The sequence below is a fragment of the Rissa tridactyla genome, chromosome 8 (assembly GCF_028500815.1).
Source record: "Rissa tridactyla isolate bRisTri1 chromosome 8, bRisTri1.patW.cur.20221130, whole genome shotgun sequence".
Lineage (NCBI taxonomy): Eukaryota > Metazoa > Chordata > Aves > Charadriiformes > Laridae > Rissa > Rissa tridactyla.
In genome coordinates, this window is record NC_071473.1 from 54,342,937 (window position 1) to 54,365,337 (window position 22,401).

Here is a 22,401-nt window from a genome sequence, read left to right on the forward strand (position 1 = left end):
CCGAGAGATACGAAGATGCCCACGTCAAACGTTATCATTCCTAGCTGCTGTACACAGCAGCCACCAGCTTTTTCCTGAGCCTTGGCCCTCTGTGGAAGACCGGCTTTGCAAGCTTCAGCTTGTTTGGTACAAGCACGGCAAGACCAAACCCCGTCCCACCAGCCGGGAGGGCATCAGGGAGCACCACAGAATCATAGAATCGTTTTGGTTGGAAAAGACCTTTAAGATCAACAAGTCCAACCGTTAACCCAACACTGCCAAGTCCATCACTACCCCATGTCCCTCAGCACCATGTCATATGTCTTTTAAATCCCTCCAGGGATGGCGACTCCACCACTGCCCTGGGCAGCCTCTTCCAAGGCTTGACAGCCCTTTCCGTGAAGAAATTTCTCCCAATATCCATCCTAAACCTCCCCTGGCACAACTTGAGGCCGTTTCCCCTGTCCCATCGCCTGTTCCTTGGGAGAAGAGCCCGACCCACCCTGGCTGCCCCCTCCTTTCAGGGAGCTGCAGAGAGCGAGAAGGTCTCCCCTCAGCCCCCTTCTCTCCAGGCTGAACACCCCCAGCTCCCTCAGCCGCCCCTCACAAGGCTTGTGCTCCAGACCCCTCACCAGCTCCGTCGCCCTCCTCTGGACACGCTCCAGCCCCTCAATGTCTTTCCTGGAGCGAGGGGCCCCCCAAAACTGGACACAGCCCTCGAGGTGGGGCCTCGGCAGTGCCCAGTAGAGGGGGACGGTCACTGCCCCCGTCCTGCTGGCCACACTAGTGCTGGTACAGGTCAGGACGCTGCTGGCCTCCCTGGCCACCTGGGCACACTGCTGGCTCACAGTCAGCCTCTGTCAACCAACACCCCCAGGTCCTTTTCCGCCGGGCAGCTCTCCAGACACTCTGCCCCAGCCTGGAGCGCTGCGTGGGGTTGGTGTGCCCCATGTGCGGGACCCGGCACTTGGCCTTGTTGGACCTCCAACCATTGGCCTCGGCCCATCAATCCAGCCTGTCCAGATGCCTCTGCAGAGCCTTCCTACCCTCCAGCAGATCAACACTCCCACCCAACTTGGTGTCACCTGCAAATTCACTGAGGGTGCACTTGATCCCCTCGTCCAGATCATTGACAAAGATGTTAAACAGAACCGGCCCCAACACTGAGTCCTGGGGAACACCGCTCGTGACTGGCTGCCAACTGGAGTTAACTCCATTCACCACCACTCTCTGGGCCCGGCCACCCAGCTGGTTTTTAACCCACTGAAGCGTATGCCCATCCAGGCCACCAACTGCCAGTTTCTCCAGGAGAACGCTGTGGGAAAGGGTGTCAAAGGCTTTACTGAAGTCTAGGTAGACATCACCACCCGTGATGGCTGCTCTTACTGTCGCTGTACACTGCTTACGGCCATCGTTGCCCCGCACCTTACTTCAGTGTGTCTCAGGAGGGTGGCACATGCCGGCAGCCCCAGTTGCGGCATACGGCAGATTTCTTAAGTCTAAGGCGTATAAAGCAGTATTTTTTACACGGGGTGCTACCAGCCCGACACACTCCGAAAGACGTGAGAGCTGCCCACCCTTGGCTTGACAGGCGGCACGGCAGTCGCTGTCAGAGACGGCCCGAAGACCACTCTACAAAAGCATCTCTTGTAAGAGCAGACGTTTATGAAAACAATGGTGCTGTAAGGAGTGATTTCAGAGATTAACGAGATTAGGAAGATTACTGCTCTGCCCCTCACGGGCAGCCCGTGGTGCAGGATGAGGACATTTCATAATGCCACGTACCCTCGGGTGCTCCTCCCACACAAACAGGTGAGGAAAACAGTGGTGAAAGGAGAAAATTAGACATTAAACACTCCTGTGTTAGATTTGCTAATACAACCGTTCAGCGAAAGTTTGGGTTTCTTTCTTTCTTTCCTTTTCTTTACAAGGGCATTTCCTTTTGGAATGAGGGTTCATTTAAGGCTTCTAACCAAAAAACCAAGATACTGAGTTAAGCCTTCATAAGCTCTTTGACTGAGGCCTCCCATTAACCCTTCGTATTAAACAACCTTAATTATATGGTAATTTGTCTGTGAAAGCATTCCAGCAATAAATATATTCAATATAAATTTGAGTGCAAGCTCAAGGCCTCTCAGCAGTGCAAATAATGTGGAGATTTTTAATTAACCCCAGAATAAAGACTCAAAACAGTGTCCTAATCCTTGATGTCACAAAAACTCAGTGTTTCCATGGTGACAGCGTCTCCCCAAGCCCCATCCTCCTCCAGCAGAGGAGGCAGAGATCCAAAAATTTCCCTGGCCCCACACACCAGCAGCCAAGTTTTCCTCCTTCTGCATCTTACTGAGCACGATCCAGCCCTGTGGACTTGGTGGCAAGAGTTAGAAGAAGGACAGCCGCCCCAGGCAGCCTCCATCCAGCCCCTACGGCTCTCCTCCCTCCTCACTCACCACTGCCCGGATGGTGTCCGCCTGCCAGGACCACCTTCCCAGGAGCCAGGACCAGAAGGGATGAGCCAGATCTGCTGCTCACAGGTCTTCATGCTTTAGGCTGGTACGGGAAAAGAAAGTCCAAAGACACGCCGCGATCACACCTCGTGCTGCAGAGCTTGGAGGTGTTCGAGACTCAACATGGCCCCAAGTAACCCAGTTTTGTTAGGCTCTTTTTAAACAGGGTTTGGACTAATTCAGACTAGATCTGAGGCAGAAATTGTTGGCTGTGAGGGCGGTGAGCCCCTGGCCCAGGTTGCCCAGAGAAGCTGTGGCTGCCCCATCCCTGGAGGGGTTCAAGGCCAGGTTGGCCGGGGCTTGGAGCAACCTGGGCTGGTGGGAGGTGTCCCTGCCCAGGGCAGGGGGTGCCACTGCGTGGTCTCTAAGGTCCCTTCCAGCCCAAACCAGCCTGTGATTCTATAACAGAAGTTAAAAAACACATCATACACACAGTCTATGTAGGAAATTGAGCCCCAGCCCCTTGCTCACCCCACTGTCCCTGAGCAGAGGAAGGGAGAAAAGCCCAATGAAAGCATTGCCCCCATTGCTGACTCCTCACCAGCACCACGCATGGCTCCCTGCTGGACCACGACAGCACCTTCTCCTCTCCAGTCAGCGTAAGACAAGCGTGAACCCTCCCTGCAGCGCCAGGTGTCAGAAAAAAGTGCACACCAGGGACAGGCTGCTCTGCTACACCGTCTCGTACACAACCGACAGACTACAGCCAGCGCGCACCCGCTGCAGCTGGACTGCTCCCCAGAGAGAAGCTTGGTTTTTGCAATGTGATGATAATAATAATAATAAAAAAAATCATAAAAAAGCTTCCAGCAAAAAATTTCACTGAAGAGAAAATGGTAACTCAAATAAAGGTTTAGATTAAAATTAACTTTGTATCTGTCATTCATTTGGAACGCTTCAATTGTTCCATAGCTACTCAATTTATCTATTCATTGGCATTTTTGTTAAACGTTAAATTTTGTTAATGCCTTAAAGGAACATTAAGTAACATGGATCAAGAACTCCAAATAATGAGGGCAGTCCTTTGAAAGCTAAATCCTAAGAAATGTGAGCTTCTCGCCTAATAAGTTGCTTAACTGGAACACATAAATAAATAAAGCATTTACACAACACTTAACAGGCTGAGAATAGTTAGAAGTGAGTTTAGGCAGGTACGGGATTTTTCAAAGCAGCCGATTACAGGCGTTCGAGAGGATGAACGTCACCTACTGTGGAAGCGTAAAGTTACCTACAGGACATTTAAACATTACTAGGATTGGCTAAAATTGGGCTTTTCTTGGTTTCTCGTTTTCAAAGCCTTCCTCCCCAGAAGGACAAGAGTGGTATGACGTGTTGCAAAATAGTTATTATGCCAGATATACCCCAGTTACCAGAAAGCAGATTTCTGAACCCGCCCCTGTAAAGCTAACAGAAGATAGATGCAGTATATATATAACTGTGTGTGTATATGTGTGTGTATATATATATGTACAATTAAGTATCAGATGCAGAATAGAAAGGTGGTTTTGCCTCATTTTTCCAGAGAGAACCTGAAAGAACTGAATCGTGGTCTGATGGTTGTAGACTGTAGCAGTTCTATACCAAGACACCAAATATACAGGTGACACTTCTCAACCGAGACCCTCCCTCCTAACGCCAAAGTACCCGACACAGGGCTACCGTGGAGCCTCCCCACGAGATGCTGAAAAACCCCAAACAAACCCAAAGCAGGTAGAGAGATGAGTAGTTGAGGTGTGCTTTAATTTTGAGGGCTGGTTTTATGACAGCTACTGTAAGAGTCTGCGTGTGCAGGCACGATGACAATTCAGTTTCTTGTCCTAGGAATGGGCAAGACATGACAAAACCGGCCGTGCCTACAGCGTCCAGCTCAGAACCGTGTGAGAGAACCGAACATGGGAACAGGCAACCAAACAGCTCACACAAAGGACAAGCGCTCGCCTCTAAACCGCCTGATTCCATACAGCACAAAACTGCTTAATAAAAAAAACCAAACACTTAAAGTGAAGATAAAAATCGGACTTCAAACATACCTTCTTCTGCAGCACAACGCTTGCCTCCCTTCCATTTTTCTGCCATTTTTCCAGCCAAAACAAGCAGAGTTTTAGACTTGTGTAGAAGCTATATTATAACTGAAATGTAACGCAGACACTAATTCCTCACGACAAAATGCAGTTCCAAGTGCAGAATGGTTTCAGTGTATGGCCCGTTATTGATCGCGACACTAGGAGCTTAAAGAAACCTTTAACAGAAGAGCAGGGCCAAAGTACTACGCGGCAAGATGAGCACCTGGGAATCAGCTTGGGCTGAGGGAGGGACGGGACACGGCTTGGGCAAATCTGAGAAGCTCAAGCACAGCAACATGCGAACAGTTAACATTCGTGACATACAATATAAACAACGCTTACAATAAATCCTTAAAGCTTCATCCATCTTTTTGCTATACCACACTGTTTTTATACCCCGTTAGAAGGAAAGGCATTTCTTTTAATATTAAATCTTCTACAAAATTCCCTTGACTCCCATGCTTTGCCCTAACACGCTATCAGTGTCTCTTTGGGAAAACAAACAAAAGGATTTCAGGCTGCTTTTTTCGACAGATACAAACATGGGGGAGAAAAGCGCCCGTTTCTCTCCAAGCCCAGAGCTGAACACTGACATCATTCACCACTTGCGACTTACTAGTTTTTTTTCCCCCTGAAGCATTTCTGTCTAAATATTGAGCTGGGTTCTCCTTTATGAAAACACTTACTTTGAATTGTTCTCCCACGGAAATACTCGTGCAGATTTTTATTCTCTTGTGGGGGAGCCTTGGTCCCATCAGAATTAATAGCAAACCCCTAACTCTGGAAACAAACCAGGAAATTTCGTGCATTGTGATTCTATTTGTTGTCACTTCACACATCATCCACCACTTCCACTATTTTGAGATGCAGAGCAATAGATCCAAAATAAGTTTCCCATGCAAGCATCAGAAATATACATAAGACTTTTAATATAAATAAATATACAAAAGCTTATGTGAATTTTACAGATGAGATGAACAGAAGTATTTCAGAGTCAGATAACCATTTATTTATGGTGAATTTCTGGCTCCCTTGGAAACAGCAGAACCAACTTTTAAACTAGTCCCAAACTCAAAGAACATTGTTTTGTTTAAAGACAAATATTTTGAGAATATATTTTGAATATTTTGAGAAGGAAGGCACTTATTCACAACGCACAAACATTTAAAAACCTACACAAACATTAATAAGTGGCATGAATTCCTGAACAGACATTAAAAAAGTTACAATATGCATATCATTAGTTTCCCATATGAAAACCATATATAAATTTTTGGTTACTAATAGCTTCATGCTTATTTTCACATTTATTTTACTGAGAACAATATATTGTAATTTGTAAACAGATAAATATTAATTCCTCTCTTAGCAGTCATTCAAAAGTTATCTGCACACACACAAAAAAGTTATTTTGGCACCTTTTAACACAGTGTCCACGTAAACATTTCTTCCTTCTACACACACAGCCGCCACCAAATTTCTGTACCAAGTGCCCTTTGGTAAATCATTCACCCATCAAATAAATAAGCGGCTGAAGCAGGGTTCAGTTAATACCTCAGGCTGCGAAATCTTGGTTTTCTTAGGCTAAGCATGGGTTGTTTGATGGTAGGTTTGTTCTCAAATAGCACTGCTTCGTTTTCTGTCGTTGGAAATCTGTTCTGGTAGATCAGAGGGTACTCCTTCTGAAACTAGAAAATATAAAAGCAAAAGTTAAATAAAATAGCAGACTCCACAAAAAACTCTGGCTGTGCAGGGCTTGAGCATGAATCACCTCGTAAGGATGCACATCAGCAGGAGGAGCAGGACTACCAGCATGTAAAGCAACTCTGCCGTGAGACTTGACCAAAGCTGTAACCCTTTGTTCGCAACTGATAAACAATGAGCCAAACAGGAATTTTATCAGGCACCTCATCCTCTGTTAAAATGAGAAAAGCATCTAAGCTCATTTTATTCCCAAGGATTTTTAGCTGCTGTGACTGGAATAGCACGATGAGCGAAGAGGGTACCGTTCTGGCAGCCTGGATGCCCACTTGCAGTCGCTCACCACGCTGCTCATCAGCTGAGTGACAGCAACGCTGCTTCTCCTTTGAGCAGCAGGACCAGCGTTCCCCCCCTCCCGAGCCAGGCACGACAGCCCCCCTGCGAAGCCACACTGTCCAGCATCGCTCTCTATTCTGTTTATGTCTAGAAAGCTGTCTTTCGAGGATCACAACGATGTGTTTTACCCAAATGGAAGCAAAGATTGAGCATCTTTTGAAGGTATTCTCTCAGGAAAGCTTGCTACTTAACCCAGGGAGTTATTTTTCAATTCCTGCCGATATACAACTAAACAAAAATATCTGGCTTTTGACATCTTGCCTGTTTCCTGCGCAAGGTCTCAAGAAGGAATAATGGTACCTACATCTATGCACCATCCAAAGCTTTCTGCTGATGGATTCAACCCACAGAAAATGACGCCATCCGTAGCTTTCAGCACTAACCCAACTTGGGCCTAACCCTCTAGAAAGTGCCACGCATTTGGCTTTCCCCAATTCGAACTATCAAAACTGAATAATCACTCCAAATTGTTGTGATTTCTCACACCACCGGCTATCCCAGCACAAACAGTAAGACTCTAATGATACAGCTCTGTGAATTTTAGGAATAAACGTTGCTAACACACAGGCCTCACAGTACAAGCTGCTTCTGGACTTTGGTGGCAACTCACCAAATATTTAAGTATGTGCTTCAAGTGTTACTATTAGAGGATTTTAGTTTATTTCCTTCCTCCTTGCTTCACCTGCTTAAAGTGCTGCTGTGTATCACTTCTTACTGCTTGTTTACTCCAAGTTTTAATCGACTGTAATTAACTACTCTTCTTTACACGCAGGAAGTTTTAATGAACTTGAACAAGAGTCCAGCCTTCATTTTTACGGGACCAGAAAGTTTTCATCACACACATGAATGTCAGTGTGGCAGAAGCTGGAGGAGGGGCAGCAAAGAGAAAGCAATGTGCTAGCTCTGAAAAGCTGCTTTCTCAAATTTGAGTCACAAGACTCGCTTAGGAGATTCTAGGACAAGTACAATACTATTCAATTGGTCAGAAATACTTGCCAAAGGTTTTCTAAAAAAGAAAAAAAAAAAAACCTCCAGTATTAAATCCTGCCAGAATTGCTGTATTTTAGATTTAGTATTAGGCAATATGTTAGTAGGCCATAGAACTGCCAGATAATCTTGAGCAATATACATGTTACAAAACACAAAGGTAAGTCCACAAAAAAGAATGTTTCAGAATTGTGGACAGATAGAGCTTGACCTCTTAAAGCAAGAAATCACCGCTTTTATTGCCGATTGGTTTTAAGCCCATCTACAGCATTTTAATGGCAACCTCGTATATGCAATGCACCACACGAAACCATGCTGTAATCCTATCGCACACTATGTAACGGAGAGCAGCGGCTTCGAATAATTTTATACTGGTTTTAAATCATTGTTTGAGCAGGGCTGCGGCCAGACAGTATGAAATGCTGTATCAGACACTGTCTTTAAACCCCAGTCAGAACATGCAATCAAACCCCATGAAACAGCTCTCTTCCATAAAACATGCATCTCTCTCCATGCATTCTGCTCCTGTTCCGTACCGGGGTCTAGTGACTGAGATCCTTCCCTCACAAAGGCATTTTCCAAAGGAGATGCAATATCCACCGAGTTCCTCACCTGTTTTAACTTCTTCTTTTTGTCTTTCACAGACAACTTTTTATCTTTGATAATGTTCTCCAAGAGCTCTGCCACTGCAGCTTGAGAGGTAGAAACCTTTTGTTCTTCAAACTCCTGAGGAGTTATTTGTTTGCAGTATGAATATGTTGGCAATATGGCACAAATTTCTTCCGTTGGATATTTGCACTGAAACGAAAGGTGAAGAAGGGGTCTGCATATACTCAAATTATTATGTATTATTTCAGTAAGAAAGTACCTGACAAACACCCAAGCAAAGTAACTTACAGTGACATGACAAGTTGCAAAACGTTATGAAGTAGCCACTATCTATGACTGCACCAACAGTCTAGTAGTTAAAGTTTGCATTCAAAATACAGTGGTTTCATTTGCAGTTTTCCCATTCCACCTTCAGAAGAAATACTCTGCAGTTAGCAAATGAACTTAAACTTCTGCCATGCCACCAACCTGAGCCATCTTCATGTATTCTATGTGATTTCGCACTGCAACCTGCAGGTAAGTCGGTACTTTAAATATTTCCTGTTGATGGTCCATTAGAAAGGAAACTAATCGTGTAGAAAGCAGCTCATCGAGATCTACTTCTTCTGCACAGCACAGCACACAGCGAGAAAATGTCTGTATCATCTAGAAGTGTTTAGCAGATCATTAGTACGCGCCGGTGAGGGATCTGCCTGCTTTCCAGTCTGTACAATGAATTCTCCAGTACCAACTTTCATTGCAATCTCTCTTGCCTGCACCACTGGTCAAGAGAGGAGGAAAACCGATTATAATTTTTTCCTCATCTGAAATAAAGTAATTTCTTATAACCTGGCACTTGTACTTTTTTTGAATTGAACAGTACTTTCAATTAAGAAATACATATTTTAAAGTAGTAATAAGAAAAAGTCTTCCCCTGTAGAAAAGCGTACATCTTCAATTAGCATTTTGAGACAAGTGAGATGATAAAAAGAACCTGCAGAGCCAACGTAGCCAAGATCTAATGCACACCAAGAGCCAGTTTTAAATACCTCTAAACCCCATTTTTATAGCTTTCATATTTCCAGTTTTTAGTAGGCTTATTTTAAATTAGCATGTGCAGGTACTTTGTTGCTACGTCTAATCTTATTTGACAAGAACTTTTAGTTGTTCCAATGAAAGCTTAAATTCAGATCTTGAAGGTAGTCTTTAAACTCAATAGGCAGAAAATTTACTTCTTTGGAACCGTTTTTGTCATAACTTCACATACACAAACGTTTAGCTCAAAAATAGGTTTTCTACAGACACTTTGTCAACACCTTTTAAGTTAAATGGCAGTTGGGTGAGAAGTCAGACTAAACAATTATTTCCATTCCTTTAAGAAATTCCCTTCTCCTCCCAAAGTAAACAAAAGCAACACCAATATTTGAAATACATTAGGATGGAGACAAGAAAGCGCTTGCTTCAAGTCAGATTTTTGTAAATATTCTGGAGATAAAAAATCTGCCCGTTAATCACTATTTAATTACAATAAGACAAGAACCTCCAGCAGAGAATACTGCTGGTATTCTCAGCATTACTTCAGCTGAGTTCTTAAAACAATAGGTACGCTGCACTCATGATTCTCTTACCAAAGAACGTGTGCCCATCGCATCGTGCAGTCGCGGCATATCAACATTTTCACTGAGCCGGGAGATCATACGCATTAGGAGCTGAATCTTTCTACGATTTGGTGGTGGAAGCAACAAACAACATATTTGTAGTGCTTCAACAGCAATTCTTTCTAAGTGAGGCTGAAGGAGGTCTACAAGTTAATTGCAAAGACAGCCGTCATTAGCATTTGAACAAACTTTCAGGATACTTTCATCTTGGTACAAGAAATCTCATTTTTTTCAATAATCATAATCTACGTTTCATAGAAATCAGCTGTAACATAGTAGATAACGTTATGCGGCCTTTTTGTGTGTGGTCATCTTCAATTCCTTCATTATAATAAACTGCCGGTACAATTAAGACCCTAATACAATTAAGAAATGACACTAAAGTTATTCCCAGAAGTATTTCCAGAAAACATGTTTCAAGGACCAGAAAGATACATCTCCTCCAAGAGGCAGGTCAGTGCAAATTCCATGCCTTGCTCTTAGACAGTGTCTAGGTCAGAATTACTTATCACTTACCTTACCTGAACAACAAGGTGTATTACTGACACATCAGGGTTAAGACTCCAAAGACACTCCGCACTATTTGTTAGCGGAGGTACAAAGGGCTACCTTTAAACACTGCAATTTAGCAACCAGGTTTTTTTGTTTGTTTGGTTTTTTTTTTTTAAGAAAAAAGCAACCCAGAGATCATGTTATATGCGTATCAAAAAACCTAGCAACAGTGCCAAAGATTAAGGAAGCAGAGATTAGTTAGCCAACACAATAAGCCAATACAACATGCTTTAGGAAGCCATCTTACTTTGCGTGCCAGTCAACATATAAGAAGCGTGAGTGAAAGAGCATTCTGAGAGTTCTACGGTACTTTTGCTGAGTCTCTTATTGATGGTGATATCAGAAACCTCAGTCCTGATGTCCACTGAAGAAGCCACACCAGAAGCGTTTGGTTTTCCTTGCCCACCAAGCTGAGACCTTGGCTTTACTGTGATTTCAGCAACTGGTATATTAATACTAGCACAACTTTTCGAGTTCCTCTTGCCAAGTATACTCAGCGACCTGCGTATTTGCTTCGGCCCGCAATTTTCATTTAACAGCTCTTTATCCTGAAGAGTTGAGGCAGACACTCTCTTGATACCATGGGTTTGGTTTTGATGTGTGCTATCAAAACCGAGCTCCAATACAGAATTAGGTTTATGTTCATACGTGAACATATGTTTTTCATTTCTTCTGCCCAGGACGGTGTTCATATCGCTTTGCCTGAGGGAATCATATTCTCCTTTATGATATACATTTGAAGGAGTTTCTCCAATTCTTTCCAAAGAGTAACATCTTGTCCTAAACGTTCGAGGTGGATCTTGTTCATTCCTGAAACCTGAAAGATTTTGACAACTTCCTCCTATTAGATTATCAGCACTACTTTGTTTACATATCAGTTTATGTTGCTGCAATTTCTTTGCACATTGTTTTTGAAAAGTTAGCTCGTCTGCAGAGGACTTTCTGGAAGCTTCATATTCTTTCTTTGTTTTGTCAGGCTCTTTGCGAAGTAGGCTTAGAAGAAGACACTCAGTTGACTTGAAAGAGTTCAAGTGAAGGATTTTTGAAGGTTGTGGGTCATATTTCTCATCTTGGACAGAATGTTTTCCACTGCATATAGCTGGAATTGTGATGTAGCCACACATAACTATCAGAAAATGAAATATAAGTTAAGATGCAAGTGGTATGAAAATGAACAAGACCAGAAAGAAAGTTGCTAACTGAACAGAGAAGACAAGAAATATAAGACGCAAATTTATAGTTGACTCTGTTAGTAACACCTAAGAAAACATTAGCTCAGTCCAAAAGCACCAACATGCAAAAATAAAGAGAGTTAACATACTGCAGTAGTGAGGAACAGACAGGAACGAGCACATATTTTTAAGTTATGGTTACTGCACATATTTAGAATGTTAGCTCAGACAGCAATTTATATAGGATATTATGAGTCAGAACTGCATTTCAATTAATGTTGTAATACAGAATAATAACATTGATGATCTTCCTCAGATTCAAGCTGCCATACAGATTAGGGGGTGAAGGTCTGATTTGAATTACAGATTTGTTCCCCAGTTGATAAAAACTTAGAGCTTCCACTGATTATTTCTAAATTTATACGTACCTAAAATATTAACAAAAAGTTCATAGTATTCAAAAGTAAGTAACGGTTCAGGGAGACTGAGAAAGTAATCAGCAACCGTTCTGAATACATCTCGTTCAAACCCACTGTAAGTTGGTTGGCTCATATCATTATTTCTAGGCCCTAAAAGAGATGAAGAAAGAAAATTCACAGAAGTATTTACTCTCACAATTCCATTATTAAAAAAAAAAGTGAAAAATCAACATAAAGTTTGTTCTCGTAGGAATGACTGTTTCACAAGAAAGAATCATGTCAGCAGTATACAAATACTTTGTTTAGTTCAGCATTGTACCGCTTGTACGCAAAAATGGTATAAAATATTCTATATAGCCACTGAGGAACTGCGCTCAGTTTCAACAAGCTGTTCCACCCCAAGAAAATAAGTGAAAACTCATTTATGCCCTTTATAGGTTCCTCAGCAGAATAACAACAAACTCTTAGTATTTTCCTTCATTTCCAAACTACAGTAATCCCAGTTGTCCCACAGGGAGCTCTAGCTTCCAGCTCAAGAAGCTCATGCTATGACCAGCTTTGGAGAAGGTGCTGAGAAGCCAGCCAACATATACACATTGCTTTATGCATACGCCAAACAAAGCTGGTCGGTGTCTTCTCCCTTTGGGGGGACTTCCTCTTTTCAACCCCTCTATTCAAACGGTTCGCCAAGAGAAAGTTTTTTTCACCACTACTCCCATGGTGGATCTTTTCTTCAGAAGTGGACGGATAAACAATCCAATAATCCAAGAGATCTGGTTAATAAACCTTGAGCATGTTACTACCAACAAGAAAAAGAATGAATGAAAGGGGTCCTGGTACGAATAGAGTTTGACACTGTGTACATCTTTTAACCCTAACGTTATCATACTCCACTGAATTCCTACAAATGAAACAAGCTACCTTACAATGCCAATTCTAATGAATTAGGAGATGGCAGTTTTTATTACGCATCGAACCAGGTAAAACTGAACATTCGATATGATCAAACTTTGTAATCATAATCACATTACCACACTACACTAAAAATATAACAGAGCAGTATTCCCCCTGCTAGCGTAAGTAATGTTAGTTTTCACTGTGCAAACTACCTACCGCCTTAATCACTTGGTTACAATGTAGTTAGCAGATGCAGAGATAAAATCTCCACTTGAACTATTTCACTCCAATTAGAAATTGAGAATTCAACAAACCAGAAAGCTTGCTTACAGTTTTTGTCTCATGAATACAAAGACATATTAGTTCTAAATACAGGACTGATGTGGGAATTAAGGTGTTGAAATGCTCAAAGACCAGTGCTCGGATATATTTTCTATTTCAATTTAAATCCAGTTACCAAGCTTTTCCCTGTCCTGCTTTTGCTAATAGTGCTCTTCATGGAAGAGGCTCTGTGTTTTGGGGAATGCAGTTGAAGAACAAAGGATCACTTTCACAAGAGCGTGTGCTGTGAACTGAACTTTGGAAGCCAGAGTGCTGCATGGACCCCTACCAGAGTTCCACTGAGCAGTGAGAGATATGTGCAGATGTACAAACACACGCCATCCAACCACGTTGTAATTAGTGTAGCTTTTTGGGGAGCTAATGAAGGAGATTGCCAGGGAAAGGGGCAAGAGTTAAAGAGCAGGGCAAGCACACATATAAAGAGAGCGCATCATCTCAGATTTCACTTGAGAGGCACTTACCTAACCCTAGTGTTCCCTGTTAGCCATTTAAAGAGGCAGTTTTATAAAAAAAAAAAAAGGGGGGGGGAGGGGATGGGAGAAAAAAGTCAGTCTAATTGTGAGCCTAGTTGTCCTCTGCTTCTCCAGAATCTTTTCAAAGCCTGCTTCATAAAGATGCAAAGTTTACATAATCACAATCTGTACGTGTTTGTAACACAATTTCAAACATATCTGGCAAAGGAAGCCTCCAAGATGGTTAGGTTCTGTGAAGTTTCATAAAGAAAATAAAATAAATCAGTGTCACTGTGAAGGAGAAAGACTATTAGCACCACACAGGTCTGCTACACCACATGCTGAAGAACAAAAACATTCCTTTATTAGCAAGAGAATCCACATCAGACTAAGACATTAGAAACTGAACTTCATTAGGTTCACTGTGGAAGTACTTTTCCCCCCGCCCTTATGTGTGAAAACCTGTGTTAATTTGAACTACTGGGAAAGTATTTACTGTGGAGTAATACGAGGCAGCTGCTCAAGTACACGTAGCACTTACACCTTTGGTAATAGATTCTTTTTTTCTGAAGTTTTAAGGTTTAACATTATGCTTTTCTAAATTTTACATTTAATCAAACACACAAAGAAAACAAAATAGAAGCACTATGTTTTCTGTAAGCTGTAACCCACTTTCAGTTTTGCTGCTTGATATTTCAGACATTAGTACCAAAACAAGTAAGTGCAGACTCTCAGTCCGCAGACAATCAAAGTTCAGTTCTGTCACAAAACACGTTTAACAGTAAAACGTCTGACTTTAAAAATCCATCTCATCTACTACACAGTGATTGGTAAGATATTGAAGGCCTTCATTTTCCACAGCTGAACTGTAACTATAAAAGTGTCTTACTGGGTTTTAAGCATAAGCTTTTTCTAAAGACAGTTTGAAGAAAAAGGTGGGGAAGCAGATAAGGAGGTAGCAGAGGAGCCACACTCCAAGCGCAGGATCCAGGAACAAATGAGCAGGACTCTTCCTTCTGTTCTTATGACAAATCTAGTAAACTATAAAGCTGACTACACAAGCATGCTTTTATTTTAAACTCTGCAAAATTTTGTTTGATTTCTTCTAGAACAAATAAAAATCTAACTGGTTTTCTGTGAATTGACTTCCCCAGTTGAATAGGAAGTGTAGGAACCATTTTAGTCCAGCTCAAAGCCAGTAACTGGAAAAGGAAAGTCCTTTTACTTCTGAAAAACTGCATCAGAAGAAACCACACACAGGTTTTGCCCAAGCACTCGTTTTCTCCCTGCCTGACTCTTTGGTAATAGGAATTATTTTTGTAAAAAACAGTCCTTAACTTTTTCTGGGTCTCAGACAGCATGCTTCCACTGCAAGCTTACAGAATTCAATTAATTCTCCTGTATGTTGAATAAATTTAGGAACACTGAAGCCCATCTTCCACTAATTTAACGTGTTCTCATTGCCAAAAATTCGTGTGCAGAATCAGACACTGCAGCCTAAAAGCAGGAAAACTAGCTAAAGGACTGATATTTCGATCACCCAAAATACGACATCTTTAACATGCATTAACTCTTTCAGGTTACGTTTCTGTGCAGTAATTTGCTATGTATTGATTTCATTGCTTCTCAACATAGGCACTTAGATTATATGAATTTCAAGCATGAAACATCACAATTGATCTTAACATGCAAGTATATTTCTCTTTCAAGTCAAAATAGGTATCTGGAACTTAAAAGCTATTCAGTGACTTACAGTATGCGAGGCATTTCATAGCTGACAACACCCAGTGAGGGAGGTCTTCTAAAATAAACAAACAAGTACATTATTTATACATAACCCCAAAGGTTTAATAACTAATACAAATAATGGCACACATAAATACAAAAGATCAAATTTAAAACTAGTTTAAAATATTGCTACACCTGTTATTTAAAAGTGAATGCAGTACACCTACAAAGCCTTCTACACAAATATACTGAAAAAAATGTTTCATAGTCTGTCTCTTGCACATTACTGTAATTATTATTTTTGTTTGTTGCAATTGCACCATACAGAATCTTTAAGCAAAACCAGAAAAAACGTCTTACCCGATTTGTCCTGCAAAATAACAACACCATGTTTGCTTGTGTTAGTCATATTGTATATGACATACTCGGGAACTATCTGTGATGGCTGCAAAACTTCTTCCAAAGATGGGAGGCCTAATATCGTTTGTAAACTGTGGGGAGGAAGAGAGCAGATGCTGTCGAAAAGGTTTGCTAACAATGAACGAAAACAAGTTCAAACCTATTCAAACACCAGTTACTTGATAACCTAGTTTGCTGTTTAATAAATCCTCACTTCCAGAACAACAATTTTAGGACACTTTTTCCAGGGACAAACTCCAAAAATCAGTTAGAAAGAGCATTTATGGTACTTAAAATATACTTCAACACCAGCAACAATAAATTCCAATAAGTTTCTTAAATGCAACAATTCAATGTTAATAAATACATTAGAAAGCATATGTAAACAATAGTTAGTAAAAAATGTTCAACTTAAAATATAATTTTTAAAATTGCAAAAAAATTTGCAAGCCAAAAGCTTGATTGGGCCATTACATACCCAAGGCACATATACAAGGAGGTACTTTTTGCAATCTGCTACTTACTGTATTAGAATGATATTTCTCCAAGTTTCTTGCACATATTCCTGGCTTATTTCCTTCCTATGTAATGCGTCTTCCTTGTTTTCCTCTATTATATCTGGGTTTGCATTTTCTAGATTTTCCTGAAAATGAGCAGTTTATACCGTAAGATAATCAAGCCTCAAGATAATTCAAAATTAAGTAAAAGTTATTCTCAAACATATAGAGCATTCCTGCAGAACATTAACTTCCAAAACATGATCCAGAGAGTAACCTTAACAGTCTCAGCACAAAGTGTAACCATACATAACTAAAAAGCAAAAAAGGACACTATGAAAAAGGACCTAATCAAATCAGAAGTCAGCAATTTAAACGCCAGAAACATGTAAAATCCAAATGTATTGGGGGGTGAAGTATTCTCCTTTAGGGTCACAATCTAAATGCAGAAAGTATGCACGCACACACAAATCTGAAAAGAACAGAGGGCCAAGCACTCACATTCAATCTTTTTCAGGAAGTAAGCAAAACAGTTGAAGAATTTGTCCTAAACAAAAAAATATATTAAGTTTCAACAAGGACATATTGTCCAGATCATTTCTAGAACTCCACCTTCCAGCCCTCCCAATACTTTAAAATACCATAGCAGGGATAATCCTGCACTGAAGGAGACAAAACAAACAAAAGGATCCAAAAGAAAACACCTCCATAGTGATGACACGAGAGGCTCAATTGCTTAGACATAGACACACAACTAAAACCCTATGTAATCTCTGATCATATCGATGTAAAATTGGCCCTATACTGCAATGGGGGGTGGAGGGTGGTCCATGTGTGTGCACCAAATGACCTTTCTTTCTAATTAAGTAACATGGGTGCATTAATAACACTCCAGACACACCCCCCATTTCTCTTCCCAACAACCTATTGCCAGTAAGTTTAGGAAAAAACAGCTTCATATAGGTTTAAGAGCGTACTTAATTTCTTCTGTCAAATGCATAATCCCTTTCACTTGCTGCCAGCATTTCAAAAATGCCATGTTACAGTTAAAGCTATGATTTTACATGTATGTATTTTGTTTGATTATTTACAGGTTATTTAATAAGATTGCTTTTTGTACTTGCAAGAAGAGAAACAGCAGACATCACCGAGACACTTCATTATGAAATATAGCTGTATTTTTCTATTATACTTATATAAATGTTCTATTTCACTGTCTAGAGGAAGCTGCCAATGTATTGATTTCTTAAGCTAGAAGGGAAGATGACAAAGCAGAACAATGTCACTAAAGGATGATTGCTTCTGGTTTTATTTTTTTAAGAACAAAGAAAAAATATGGCAACTCTAATTATGTAAGAAACATAAGTTATTACCAGAGACTGTAGTAAGTCATGTTTTTTTAAAGTTGTCCTGGGTAAATGCGGCAGTTTAAAAAGTCTTTCTTTGTCTCTAGAGAAGTTTTCCAAGTTCTCTTTTGGTGGACATGAGCTTGGTAGAGGTTTAACTGGAGATGTTGAAGGAAATCTGTAACAGAAGAGATGTTAAATACATTTAGAACAGATTAAAAATATAAGAAGTCACTTAACCAAAACCATACCCTATCAGTGTGATTCCATAAGATTCTGAAAAGACTGAGGAAAGTAAGAAGAAAAGTGCTGAAGTTTTCTCTTTAGAACACTGAATAACCTTATCATAGTATAAATTAGCTTTGGGCTACTTTTCTTGATTCCAAAGTCAAGTTGAAGATATTTAGATACTCATACAGCACTGAGAGCAGAATTTGAGAAGTGAGGGCTGTTAATACCTTTGATTTTAGAACTTAGGGTAGGCTCTCTTTCCCACTTCAGACTTTCTGTCAAATGTACAAGAGGAGTAAACACAGCACTGGCAGCACAGCATGCAGCTACTACAATGAATTCTCCTTGGCTCCCCTCCAAAGCCCTTGAGCGTAGCACACATGCCAGTGAAAAACTTGCCTAGACAAAAGCATGGGAGCAGCCCTCAGCATACAGGATGTGTGGTCTATACTGCAAGTCAGACTAAAGTAAAACGGTGAGTGGAGTAAACTGATGCTAATAATTGATTTTTGGCCCAACTGCTCAAACCAAAGCAAGATATTTTTGAGAATCTGAGCATTAAGATTTAAAATAAAGTTCTCAACCCAAAGAGCTCTGTTAAGTGGTTTTCATTTCAGTACCTGTATAGCGCACCATTGTCTTCTAAATTTTCAGTTCCCCATCTCCCTTTTATATCTTCAATCACATGATTCTTGAGAAACTTTCTTAATAACTGAACAGTCTGCTGCCTAGTAACTTCAGGACCAAAGTTACTGTTATTCCTTAATACTTCATGGAGCCAGTCTACAGCTTCTGACGCAGTAAAACAGCTTCCATGTTTTTTAAAGTGTTGCCTGTGTTTCCTTAACGGCATGCCTGCTCGGAAATATTTTGTAATTTCGTTCCACTGCATGGGAAACAAAACAGCAAAGAACGTAAGATCAAAGCCTGTAGTTGATCATTGTAAGTATCAATTAAAAAAATATTGTATCAATAAGCACACAAATGAAATCACAACGTTAATAGTAACAAATATTGATAGTTATACTAAATAACGTAGTAGTATCAATATAGAAACATTAAAGTTCAGATTAAAAAACAAATACATGAACATTTCATTTAGGTTTTTAGCTCATTCTTCTATAACTGAAGATCAGGTCAGAGTTTCACAAACATGAGTTTTATTGACCCGCTCTGCACATGCCCAGCATTTACAACTCAGTTTCATGAGGTACTGTCAAACCACAACCTTCAAATTTGCAGCAGCTCTCAGACATGAGGGGAATCCCACTGTCAGAGGGCACAAAACACCAGTTTTAAATTTTAAAGTAACTCCTTCCTTTCCTATTTACTCGCGCAAAATGAGCTGACGCGCTATAATAAGCCGGCTCCTCTGACTGAGCTGTCGCCCAGTTTTCAAGAGTAAAACTGCCACCGCCGCAGCCCCTTACCAGGGGGGGTCTCAGGGCGCCTTAAACTGTGTGACAGCAGCCACAGACTGCAGACACCCCCCTCCTGCCCCACAGCACCCGGCTTTCCACAGCGAGCCCAACAGCCACACGCTGCTCCGGGCACGGTAGAAATTTACCTCACCAGAAGGCTTAAGATTAATTGGTGTTTAACCCGTGAGGGAGATACCCGGGCTGAGGGGGCGGCTGGGGGTGGGAGGCCTACCTCCGTCCGCCCCGCAACCCCGCCCGAAGCCTGCCCGAAGACCCCGGCCCGCCGCCAGGCTGCCCCGACCGGCTCCGCGCCCCCGGCCCGCGTCCTCACCAGCCTGGTGGCGCGGTAGGGCGCCGGGGCCGCCGGCCGCCCCTCCATGTCGCCGGGCGCAGCCCCGACGGGGCGGCCACCGCCCAACGGCCGCGCCGCCGTTTGAATTCGCTGCGCGAGCCGCCCGCCGCAGCCGATTGGGCGATGCGGGCACGCACGCACGCGCCGCCTGAAGTGACGTAGGCGCCGGCGACCTGAGGGGAAGGAAAGGGACCGGGCGGTGGCCGGGCTGGGCTGGGCTTCGAACGGGAGGGTGGAGGGATGGCTCCCGAGCAGCCGCGGGGCTATGGTGGCACTCTTCAGTTCCTGGCAGACGGGAGAGTTAATGAGAATCACAGCATGGTTTGGGCTGGAAAGGACCTTAAAGGCCACCCAGTGGCACCCCCTGCCCTGGGCAGGGACACCTCCCACCAGCCCAGGTTGCTCCAAGCCCCGTCCAACCTGGCCTTGAACCCCTCCAGGGATGGGGCAGCCACAGCTTCTCTGGGCAACCTGGGCCAGGGGCTCACCGCCCTCACAGCCAACAATTTCTGCCTCACATCTCATCTCAGTCTCCCCTCTTGCAGTGGAAAACCCTTCCCCCTCGTCCCATGGCTCCCCTCCCTGCTCCAGAGTCCCTCCCCAGCTTTCCTGGACCCCCTTTAGTGCCTGGAAGGGGCTCTAAGCTCTGACTGGGGCTATAAGGACTGACTTTGGCCCATTCTCCAGAACTGACCATATTCTCCATTCCCTTTCTAACCCCATTGCGCTAAACACGGAAGGGGCAGACACAAGGGCTCGTCCCTCTTCCGATGGCACTGGGAGGAACCACGAAGGCGTTGGAAGCCCTTGGCAGACAGAAAGCGCTGTAGGATGCGAGCGCCTGGAAGGTCTCCCCGGAGCCTTCTCTTCTCCAGGCTGAACCCCCCCAGCTCTCTCAGCCTGTCCTCCCAGCAGAGGGGCTCCAGCCCTCCCAGCACCTCTGGGGCCTCCTCTGGCCCCGCTCCAACAGCTCCGTGTCCTTCTGCTGTTGGTGCCCCAGGGCTGGAGGCAGCGCTGCAGGGGGGTCTCCCAGAGCGGAGCAGAGGGGCAGAATCCCCCCCTCGCCCTGCTGCCCACGCTGCTGGGGATGCAGCCCAGGCTGCGGGGGGTTTCTGGGCTGACAGCGCACGTTGCTGGCTCATGTGGAGCTTCTCACCCACCAACACCCCCGAGTCCTTCTCCTCAGGGCTGCTCTCAGTCCATTCTCCACCCAGCCTGGATTTGTGTTTAGGATTGCCACGACCCACATGCAGGATTTTGTACTTGGCCTTATTGAACTTCATGAGGTTCCCACCTCTCCAGCCTGTCCAGGTCCCTCTGGATGGCATCCCTTCCCTCCAGCGTGTTGACTGCTCCACACAGCTTGGTGTCTTCATCAAACTTGCTGAGGGTGCACTCAATCCAAGTTCACTGCTTTCTCCTCGTGCCATTGATGAAGCTAAGCTGTCCCCTGGAGCACTGAGCCGCCTTGCGCCACTTGGGTTGGCCTTGCCTGATGGCAGCATGGCACAGCCTGCACAGGAGGTGCTCAGGCAATGGCCGTACCCCTCGGCTGAGGGCCGAGCTCATGGCCTTCCCTGAGGGCGCAGAGCAGCAGAGTGCTGTGGCAGCCACAGACAAGCACGTACAACAGCCACAGCTCAGTCCAGAACAGAGGTTTAAAAGTTTCCATCTTCTCAGAAAGTCACCTTGGTTGCTTGTTGAGATGAAGGGGGAAAAAGGCCAGCTTGGGTTATATGTTTTAACTTGGTTTTTAGAGTGCTTTCACAGACAGCACTTTAAGAGGCAGGTGTGGCTCACACCTTTCTTTGGCCCTGTGAGACTAGTACGTAGCTTACACACGACTGCTGAACACACGTGGTAATTGCTTTCAGAAGCAAGTACATTCTTTCACCTACCCTGTCACACCCTGTGAATTTCCTACAGATACAAGTGGGCTAGACACAACCACCACCCCCCCCAGCCCCCCCAAAAAATACCCCACCCAAAACCAACCAAAAAAAAAATGCCACCAACAAGCATTGCAATAGCATAGTTTTTACAGTTCGGTTGGTTGGGGTTTTTTTCTTTTTCTTTTTTGTTTTGGTTTTTTTTTTTTTAAAGTATTCTCTTTCTCAGGGCCTATAGACCAAGTGTACTTGTAACCTAGGAGCTATAAATACCCCATGAGCATTTTATCTCACCTTGATATAGCCATCCATCGCTCAGACATTTTAGGCTCATCATTTAAGCTTCTTTTATAGTCAATAAAGAGACACACAAATACCTCAGACACTTTTATAAGGAGGGATAAAAACATCACTGCTGTGAGAAAACACACCAGCTTAACAAGCGGATTTAAGCAATAAGAACCAGGAAGAGGAACAGAAATAGAAAGCCAAAGCACCAAAAAGATGTACCAACCTATGCAGTACCTACCAGCAGACCCAGGGCTAGAGCAGCGCTGAAGAAACCAATTTCTCAGCTGCACACCCCCCAAGGTGGGGGAGAGCTGTTCTGCTTTTGTGTGCTTAAGAAATCGGGTGCAGGAGCCAGTCAAAGCTGGCTCCTTAGTAACTTCTATCAGAGCTGTAGCACCTGCAGGTAAGCCAGCAGTTGTTGACTTAATGAGTCAGTATAGCAAACAATTCAAAATTCAGTGAAGCTGTGTTATTTCACTTACATTTTGCAGCTGAATGGAAGAAGAATGATGTGGATTCTGTCACTAGATTCAA

At 43.0% G+C, this 22,401-nt stretch overlaps 1 protein-coding gene across 4 annotated transcripts; it reads right to left on the reverse strand.

Moving 5' to 3' along the window:
• Positions 1-5,523: 5,523 nt before the first annotated feature.
• On the reverse strand, positions 5,524-19,760 carry DEPDC1 (DEP domain containing 1). Of its 4 annotated transcripts, none has more exons than XM_054213220.1 (12): positions 19,667-19,760; positions 18,535-18,800; positions 17,711-17,861; positions 16,365-16,483; positions 15,802-15,932; positions 15,467-15,511; positions 12,032-12,172; positions 10,679-11,557; positions 9,850-10,022; positions 8,711-8,887; positions 8,246-8,431; positions 5,524-6,237 (listed from the first exon to the last, which is right to left on the reverse strand). In XM_054213220.1, the coding sequence occupies exons 1-12, from the start codon at positions 19,712-19,714 to the stop codon at positions 6,097-6,099; spliced, it is 2,457 nt and encodes an 818-aa protein (XP_054069195.1). In that variant the 5' UTR covers positions 19,715-19,760; the 3' UTR covers positions 5,524-6,096. The 4 variants fall into 4 exon arrangements, with proteins under 4 accessions (XP_054069195.1, XP_054069194.1, XP_054069197.1 ...); XM_054213219.1 differs by having other exon boundaries at positions 15,467-15,514; XM_054213222.1 differs by lacking the exon at positions 10,679-11,557 and having other exon boundaries at positions 15,467-15,514.
• Positions 19,761-22,401: the final 2,641 nt, after the last annotated feature.

Coding starts and splice junctions, on each gene's coding strand:
- DEPDC1 (XM_054213219.1), bottom strand. CDS start 19,714: ATGGAGGGGCGGCCGGCGGCCCCGGCGCCCTACCGCGCCACCAGGCTG. Junction 16,484..17,710: donor ATGACTTACTACAGTCTCTG/GTAATAACTTAT, acceptor GCTCATTTTCAG/GAAAATCTAGAAAATGCAAA. Junction 15,515..15,801: donor TATTTTGCAGGACAAATCGG/GTAAGACGTTTT, acceptor TGTTTATTTTAG/AAGACCTCCCTCACTGGGTG.